The sequence below is a fragment of the Marmota marmota genome, unplaced genomic scaffold (assembly GCF_001458135.2).
Source record: "Marmota marmota marmota unplaced genomic scaffold, marMar, whole genome shotgun sequence".
In the NCBI taxonomy this organism is placed as follows: Eukaryota; Metazoa; Chordata; class Mammalia; order Rodentia; family Sciuridae; genus Marmota; species Marmota marmota.
Genome location: NW_026000229.1, coordinates 33652621 through 33662555, shown reverse-complemented (window position 1 = coordinate 33662555; position 9935 = coordinate 33652621). Strand labels below are relative to the sequence as shown.

At 33.3% G+C, this 9935-nt stretch overlaps 1 protein-coding gene across 3 annotated transcripts in view; it reads right to left on the bottom strand.

Annotated features, from left to right (window-relative positions):
- Window positions 1–265: 265 nt before the first annotated feature.
- Slc30a4 (solute carrier family 30 member 4) overlaps window positions 266–9935 on the bottom strand; it is a 31051-nt gene continuing 21381 nt past the window's right edge. Inside the window, exons 3-7 of one of the 3 annotated variants that reach the window (XM_015480699.2) lie at window positions 9083–9236; window positions 7773–7971; window positions 6408–6513; window positions 5334–5468; window positions 266–1412 (exon numbers count right to left, since the gene is read on the bottom strand). In XM_015480699.2, the coding sequence (XP_015336185.1) occupies window positions 1396–1412; window positions 5334–5468; window positions 6408–6513; window positions 7773–7971; window positions 9083–9236 (611 nt within the window). In that variant the 3' untranslated portion in view covers window positions 266–1395. Of the gene's footprint in view, window positions 4681–5333; window positions 5469–6407; window positions 6514–7772; window positions 7972–9082; window positions 9237–9935 lie in introns of those variants that run through there. The other 2 variants (XM_015480698.2, XM_048793697.1) reach the window with 2 other exon arrangements.

The following is a 9935-nucleotide window of genomic DNA, read 5'->3' as shown; positions in this document are numbered from 1 at the left end:
ATTTTTCCACGTGTACAGATTGCAGGATCACATTGGTTATACAGCCACGTTTATACATACAGCCATACTAGTGTCTGTTGTATTCTGCTGCCCTTCCTATCCCCCCTCCCCTCCCCTCCCCTCTCTCAGTTGGTTATTTCTTAAAAATTTAAGAGGGCAATGCACTCTGAGATTATAAAATTAGATAAAATGTATTTTCCAATATTTTTTCTTTTAAGAATATGTTTTAAGGCCCACAAACATTAATTAATGGAGAAAACAAAAATTTAAGGGACTGGATATTTTCAGTTTTTAATAAACCACATGGCAAAACAACACTTTATTTAATAAATGTATAAGAAATTCCGATTTGAAAATTCCAAATACAGTACATATACATATACATATACTTTGATCTTAATTACATGAATAAACCCCAGCTTCAAAATCTTTCTAAAATCAATCATATGCAAAATACCTGGTTTCTGAAGGGGCGTATGGAAAAGTATATACAATTTCTTAAAACGTGATATGGCTTATTAAATAACATTGATTTGAGAAGCATAAACTTTCCAAATGTACAGTATCTTTCAGGTGGAAAGCTGATATACTGGCACATTTCAATTTTGTGTTGTATTTCAAAAATTCTGAATTGCACTATTTAAATGGACACTGTTTTAGATTTACCTGGGAAAGTCTCCATAAATGTTTTGCAATCTTAACAAAAGTTAGAAAATGTTTGTTGGTCCTGACAATGTGACTGGAAGAGCAGCTAAAACCCTTTGCAGGCAAATGAGAACTCAAACTAGCTGGTCTAAGTGCACTCACACAATTAAACACTGAAAAACTCCCACACAATTTCTTCAAATTTGCATGCTCCCACTAACAACAAAAAACAATATACCTGATTGGCAATCTGTAAATCAATCTGAAGCCCTGGCTTGATAGGATTCACATGATAGATCTGGAATTAGGGTCTGGAAACAGTATTTTGGCTATAGTGATATTAAGCTTCCTTAGTTATCCTGAGCATCCCCTTCATACAAGCATATAATGAGCTGTTACTGTTCGTTTATGACTATGCTTGGTTCAAAGACAAACTGAATCAAATGAACCAATCTTATACCTAGGGACACATCCTGTAACTTTAAATTTACTATATATAAGACAGTCAAGAGCAAATTGCCTAAAACTTTATTTCAAAGGGATTCAATTCTGTAAGAACATCTCATTCATTATGATAAATACAAATGCAAAAAAGAAAACAAGTTTAGCTGAACTGTGCTTGTTTCAGAATCAAATTATTATCTCTATGTTGAGAGTGGGTGGTTGAGAAACACAACCCAGAGTCTTGTTGGCAATTATCTTCACAGCTGGTTGTATGGTGTAGTCTGTCCATAACACTTGCTCTATGAATCAGTAAAAATCAGCTACTAAAAAAAAAAAAAAAAAAAAAAAAAAAGATTCCTTCCCACCTAGAAACACATGTCTAAGTAGTGCCTTGTCTCTAAAAAATGTTTTTCATCACATTATAATGAGAGAGAAGCTCAAGTACTGGATCTTGACCATGTCTGAGAAGATTTTAGAAAGATAAATACTGTCACCTGGGACACCTGGGTTCAAAAGAGAGAACACTGAGACTCATAAGAGCAAGAAACTTAGTTGTAGAGAATGGAAATAAAGCACCCAAAGTTGAAAACAAAGAGTAAAACAAGAAATCCAGTGATTTGGCAAACAATACTGACAGGAGCTATAGTTGTGAAAGATCTGTGCTCATATTACATAAGGTATAGCTAATGGAAATGTATGTAGAAATTACATCAGCTTCTAGTTCTGCATATCAAAGTCCTCTAAAATATGACTTGTTCAACTGCACTCCCATTATATTTCTTAAAACAGCAAGATCATTAGAGAAGCAAAAGGTCTTTTCCTAAAACAAATCAAAGGGCTGCATCTGGCCAGAGTTGTGAAACACAGGTTAACATACACAACATACACAAGTAACTCAGATATTTGCAAATATTAATTAGAACATGTAACTGTGAAGAACTGCCAAGTTGTTACATTGTGATCTGTTATGCCTTGTAATCCATTTTTCCAATACAAAATTACTAATGCTATGTGTCTGTTCAACTCGGCCCCTGTGTTTCACAGGGCAACAGAGAGCTCTTTGAGAGTTTAGCTGAGAAGCATAACCACCAGTGTGGTTGTAACTCAACAGGTGAAGGAGAGACCAAACCAAAGCTCTTTGTTAGAAGCTGTGCAGTCCTTGGTCACAACAGCTAAGTTAATGTCCTCTACTGTGGATTTTGTCAACTTACAAAAAGTGAAATCTATCAATTCTCAAATCTTGCAGACCAAGTAAAGTACAATACAAAGCACAGGAAACCAATAAAGTCTTTACAAAGACAAAGCACAGGAAACTTCATGTGTACCTTACTTTAAGCAAAACACAGTAATTAAAATTTACAAAAGTCTGCATTTTACAAAAGGGTCCTTTTCAATACTCAAATGGATTTTTAGACTGTTTTATCAAATAATGTTTTAGGGAACAGACTGATATGAAAAGCCATATAAGATAAAGAAAAATTTACAAAAAATAAGCTCTGTAGATATGGGAAAATTATGAGTATATAATGTGTACTGTTTCTTTTCTCTTCTAGATACCTAAAATCCCATAAATGCCCAGGTGTTCACTGAAATGGCTCTCATTTATTGTTACTTCTATTATGTGAGAGTATTTTGACTTAAAGTTTATATTCTTCTAAAATTTTTGAAGCTCAAATAAGTTTTCTAATGGATTGCAATAACAATTCAATTCAACAAGACCTACTGAATTTTATTAGGTACCACCAACCCTTTTATGATACCATAAATTCCCAACAATCTTTAAGGTAAATACAGGTTGTCTTATTTTAGGTTTAATGAAAATGAACTCTATTTCCTGTTCTTCATTTATATTATAAGTCATCTGTACACCTATTTAAAGTTTTACTTCACAACTTGCCTAGTACATTGTTACTTTACTTTGATTTTCTGGGGAGCCAAGAAGTATAACTATTCTTGGTTATAAGATAACCAAGTATACGTATTATACTTATACTTGGTTATAGTATAAGAAAGTGTCCCCCTTGAAAAAGGACTTCAAATGTAAGTAAAGATAATCTCAAAACCAATGGCTACAAAATGAAACATGAATATTCACAGCTGCCACTTTAATACATCTGTTGCCAATTACATTGTCTTCAGTTTGGAAATGTTTATGCTGTCTCTTTCCAACACAGATTCAGCGCCCATCCCTATCCCAGTGTTTTAATAAACACAGACACACATAAGGTCAAAAACCTTTTACTTTTTGTTTTCTTAAAGTAGTATTTCCTCCTGAACCTCTGAACCTTTCTGGTATGATATTAGAAAACTTCAAAATTATATCTTGGAATTTCTGGATTCCATTGAGAATCTCTAACCTCTGTCATAAAGCAGACATTCTCTCTGGAGTAGTAGTTAATCTACATAGTGGGCATTACAAACTGAACTTCAGCCCTCTACAGTTACCCTGAAAGGACAATACAGATAACCTGGAATGGGGACAGAAACCAAGCTACCAAGCAAACTGTATAAAATGTTGACAGTCCTTAAACAGGCAGAGAATCATTACTTAGATTTTGCAGTCTTTTGCTGTCCTTATGTCAATTCTAAAACCAAAAAGTGATTTTGGGAAGATGTAAATCTGAAACTCCACACCCCATTCTTGCTTCTTTGTTTTAAATAATCATATGGTAATCTGAGTTTAAGACTAATTTCTGCCATTCAGAATTCTACTGAAAATATTTCCTAAGTAATTTAATGACAGTGATCACAATATGTAAAGATTTGGTTCTGATAAGATTACAAATAATCAAAAATGTTAACTTTGAGATTCAAAGCCTGGTAATATCTGGAAAAAGTTGTTTATAAAGTATAACAATAACATTAAGACTTATTTGTGAAATAAAATGTTTCTGAAACACTTAGGAATACATGCTTATTCCATTCTGGACAATTAGTAGTACTTTCTGAAATATGTTGAGAAATAATTTCTGTATAAAGACAGCAGCAATTCCAGAAGCTGGATGTCAAGATTACATAATAAAAAACAAAACAAACAAAACAACAACTTAGTTTGCTAGCACTGGCTTGATATAAAGTGGCCTTTAAAAAGTATTTTTAAATGCAAATACTGATTCTGATGCTTCCTTTAAGATGTGTACTTTGTCAAATTAATGAAGTATGGTCTTGGATTGTCTTCTATGAGGTATCTGTAGAATTACATCTCATTCTGTAAACAGTATATGGGAAACATCTTCATCCTAAAATCATGGCAAAGTCTCATTTTACCGTTAAACAGAAACTCCCATTGTCAGGCTGGAGTGATTGTTTTGAGAGACTGGTGGTTGATATGGACACAGCTGTCAGGGATTCCATTTTCTCATTTAGGTTTGCATTTATTGCTCTCAAGTCTGTGACTGCAGGATAAATAAGGCAGTAAACCCCAAAACACAAAAAATCAGGGACTGGAATTCTGACAATCTGCACAAGTTCTGTTTACTTCTTGTCTGTAACTCTGAAGCTGAATAGTACATTTATACATGCCAAATGTGTTCAATAATAAATGCTTTGCTTTGGATTGTACTTCCTCCCATTTAGATGAACTTCCAGGAACTGCAATGTCAAGAAAATATTATTACTATTCATTGTACATAGTTAAACATTAATGAATAAGATATGGGGAAAAAACAACATTAACAAATTTTTACTAGTTTTAGTGTTACCACTCTAAATTATTCTGTTAAATAAGTAAGTCAGTTTGCATATCCTGAATGGCTTCTTATTATTCCAATCTCTTCAGTCCATTCTCAGGTAGAGAAAGAATATCAGATATCAGTTATAAGCTTGACATTAAAAGATACTTAAAAAAATAAACCACATGCATGTATTATTTTGATACAAAATTAAAAGCATCAATTGTGAAAAGACACATAAAAAACACAAGAACCTAGCTTTTCTAGAAAAAAGAAAAAAGCATGGTAAATATACTTAACACCTATGATCTGAAGGTCAAGACCAATATATGATGTCTTATCTTAAAGGAAAAAAAAATTCATAAGAGGAATCAGAACTGGGGGGGAAAAAAGGAGAGAAAAATTCTTTTTCTGCCATCAATATTGACCTGCAACTTAACCACTTGAAGAGCCTCACTCTTCCCTTCAATCTTTTCATCAGAAAAGTCTTCTTAATTATAAGCTTAGATGTTTAATTCCAAAGATAGAAGTCCATTAACCCCAGGCAGACCCACATTTACATTAGCAACATACTTAGCTGCATGTGAACAATGGCAGTGGATTTTCCTGAAGTCAGAGACCAGATATTCAAATCTTCCACAGAATATACATCTTCTATTTTCATCAAGGCTTCTTTGATATAATCTACATTCAAATGGCTTGGTACCCCTATAAATTCAAAATATATAATTTAATAGTAAAATTTACTTTGGAAAGAAAAAAACAACTTTTACATTATATTAAAAAATGGCTTGCCAAATCAGTTTAAACAGATATCTTTTAAAGTATTAAAATGTATTTTAATATGTTAATGCTTTAAGATAAACTATATATACATTTTACAAAAGATAAAGGAAATACACAAGAGGTTAATAACACTTTAAAAATGCTCATTCCCACTAAAAAAGAATGCCAATCAAACCAGAATACTTAGTTTAATTTATAAGCTAGGATAGACAAAGAAAGGGAGGTTGAATATTTGATAATGATAAGCTTACTGATGAGAACTTTTAGTTTCATGATTATACATTCTCAGTAAGGCAAGAATATTATAAACCCAACAAAGGCAGTCATGAGTTAAATGGAAATTAAGGAATTAACTAAATTACTATCCATAATCACATCAAGAATCAAAAGTCAGGGCTGGGGTTGTGGCTCAGTGGTCAAGCGCTTGCCTAGCATGTGTGAGGCACTAGGTTCGATTCTCAGCCCTGCATTAAAAAAAAAAAAAAAGGTCCCTTGACAACTAAAAATATTTAAAAAAAAGAATCAAAAGTTACATTCTTGTCCTAATCCACAGTTTATTAGCAGCATAACCTTAACTATGTTAAGTTATTCCTCTAAATCTCAATTTTCTTGATTGCAAATGGGGATAACTTACTCCACTGTATGCCTTACCAACTTTGCTTGGATATTATAAGGGTAAAATGGGTAACAGATGGGAGAATGCATTTATCCTTATATGCTATACATAAAAGCTGATGTATGTAGTCTAATAAGTATCAGTAATGTGCAAAAGTCATACCTCTAACCCAGAGTGTCCCTCTGATTCCCAATCTCTGTTAGGGAAGGAATAAACCCACAGTGAAGATTTTAGTAAGATCTTACCTTCCAGTATTATAACTACTGTATCCCAGATGATGCGAAATGTTGTGAAAGCCACAAGTAATGAAAACACATATGTACAGATGGGATCAGCAATCTTGTATTCTGGCTAAAAGGTAAAAGATCAAAGTTATAAGATTAAATATGGACAGACATAAAATACTGTAAAGCAAAGCAAGGTGTACCTGTTCTTTGGCTTTCTTTAACAGGATTAAAGAATACCATTTTGTTTGTAACTGGGGCTTGAACCCAGGGCACTCTATCAATCTTTTATATTTTTTATTTTGAGACAGGGTCTTGCTCAGTTGCCAAGGTTGGCCTCAAATTTGCAATCCTTTTACCTTGGCCTCCAAAATTACTAGAATCACATGGGTGTACCAAAGCTTGAGTAGAGAATACATTAAAACTTGGATATTGTAAAACTATTTCCAGAAGTTTAATCACTTGTTCTATTATTCTTCTCTGTGCCTTCTCTAAATCTTCTACCCAGAATCATAAAATATTGAACCTGGTGAGGTGGTACCATTGTGTTTACTACTAATAAAAAGAAATGTATTACATCATGCTAAGTGAAATAAGCCAGACTCAGAAAGTCAAGGATTGAATGTTTTCTCTCATATGTGGAAACGAGGGAGGAAAAAAAAGGAATAAAAAGGGATCTCATGATAATAGAATAGAGCAAAGGGAGCAACAGGAAGGGGACTGAGAAGAGATGGGGATAGACATGGGAAAGTACTGGGGAAAAAATCAACTAAATTATGCTATGTCTATGTATAAACATACCATAATGATCCCACTTTTATATATAATTATAATGCACTAATTATACATGGGAGACGAGTAGAGTAAGGCAAGAAGATCAAAGGGAGAAAAGGTAAGCAGAATTACTGAGGAATGAGATTGATCAAATTGTTATATACACATATGAATATAGCAAAATGAATCCCACTACTGTGTATAATTATAATGCATTAATTAAAAACAGGAAACTAAGTAGGGCACTGTGGTGCACTCCTGTAATCCCAGTAGCTCAGGAGGCTGAGATGGGAGGATCATGAGTTCAAAGCCAGCCCTAGCAAAAGCAAAGTGCTAAGCAACTCAGTGAGACCCTGTCTCTAAAAAAAAAAAAAAAAATACAAAATAGGGCTGTGGATGTGGCTCAGTGGTCCAGTGCCCCCAAGTTCAATCCCCAGTTGCCCCCTCCCCGCAAAAAGGAACTATACTTATTGATAGCCCATTAAACTTACACCAATACAAAATGAATAGAACTGGCACTGGTGTCCAGCATACTGATAAAAGAAAATCATCTTTAGTTTTAATGCTGAAATTAAATACAATTCAAAATAGGAAAATCAGAAATCATATTACCTTGAAACGTATGATGTATGCAGCTATTAGCACACCAACACTCTGTACCAAATCTCCCAAGGCATGCACAAATGCAGCTCTTACTGCCAGGCTATCCTGCCCATGGCTATGTCCACCAGAACCTGTGGTAGGAGAATTTGAAGGCAGGGAGTGGGAATGGGAGTGATGGTGACCAGACTGGTTCAACAGAAACCCCATTCTGTTAAAAATAAAAGAAAATATTATTTTCCCAACAATTATTGATAAAAATATTTGTTACTGTCAGATACAAATGAGGCAACATGGAACTCATTCATTTAATAAATATTTGAGAACCTATTTTATATCAGGTAAATAAGTGCTTAAGTCAAAACAGTGAATCAGACATATCTATGCCCACACGGAGCTTATGTTCTAGTAGAGAAGGCAGAGAAGCAAGCAAACACATAATGTACAGCTGGTGATGTGAAATGCTTTAAAGAAATATAAAGCATTGTAAGGGGATGGAAAAATGGGTGGGGGAAGTGGTCAGAGAAGGCTTCTTTCAAATTTCATTTAAGCAGAGACCTGAAGGAAGTTAGAGAGTAAATGGTTGAAAAGTGCTCTAGGTGGAAGAATAGTAACATAAAAATGTGCTCCATATACTTGAAAAAAGATGGTCATTGTGACCAGAATAAAGTGAGCAAATGTGCTAGGAGATGAGTTGGAGAGCTATACACAGGATAGGGTCTTTTGATTTTATTTTAAGTATGACTAGAAGCCACTACACAGCCTCTGGTAAACTATGATTAGAAGACCATCTTGTTTGACTGTTGTTGTAAATACTGTTTTACCATATCACAGTGATGTTCATTTGTTTACACAATGAACATGATTGCTATTGTTTTGAAACCACAGGGCTGCAGCTTCTAAAAAGAAGCTGCATAGCTCTCAAAGTTTAAAATATTTACTATCTTGCCTTTTCAGAGAAAATTTCCTGACCTCTGGTCTAAATGATTAAGTGTATAACTTATAATCTTGTGGCTTGTAAGGAAAAAAACTGGCAGTTAAAAAAAAACCCCAAAACTAGTTTAACACCTAAGTATCCTAAAAGTTAAATAACAAAATACTTTGTCCTGCTTAAATTCCTGATTTTTAGCCAAACCCCAGTACATCTGAGCAAGCTAGAGGACTTTATAATATTCAAAGTTTTTTATTAAAATTAATAAGAAAAATTAATGTTACATAATTTTAAATATGTGAAAATATCACTTCACCATATGAATGCACATCTAGTAGTCTCTAAGTTCATAGTATCTGAAAATATTAATGTGAAAAAATGCCAAGCTTACATTATATTAATTGCAACTCCAACAGCAGCAGTGATGAGCATTATATCTCCATTTATTTCATAGTTCATATGGATAGTTCTTTGCACAGCTTCATATAAGAGGAATCCCATAAGTATATATATCAACAGCACACTAATCATAGCTGATAAAACTTCTAGAAGGAAAAATATATAAAACAAATATATACTCAGCATTTATTATACTTCAACTAATTAAACATTGTACATTTTTATATTTTCTTTTCTCTAGGAAGGTAAGAGCACTTTGTAATTTTTGTCACAAAATATTTCTTTTTTAAAAAATATTTACCATTTGAATTATCTGAATCCTCCACTAATTTACCACCTCTCCACTTCCTACTCTCTATTCATTATCTCTTACAGTGTCAAATTTTGTAGACAAATATTTATAGACTATACACAAGGTAAAAAAATAACAAAGTGGGAAAAATATTTGTAATTACAGACAAATTACCTAATATTAAGAAAATATACTTAAAAATGAGTAACTAAGTAAGCCAGAAGAAAAACCAGTAAGGAATACAAACAGTAATTCACAGCAAACAGAAATGTCAAAATTCTCAAAATCAGTCATAAAAAAAGAAATTAAAATTAAAAAATCGATCCCTTTTCTTTTTTTTTTTTTTTTTAATTTTTTATTGTGGGTTGTTCAAAACATTACAAATTTCTTGACATATCATATTCGACACTTTGATTCAAGTGGGTTATGAACTCCCACCTTCACCCCATACACAGATTGCAGAATCACATCAGTTACACATCCATTGATTTACAAATTGCCATACTAGTGTCTGTTGTGCTCCGCTGCCTTTCCCATCCTCCACCCTCCCCCC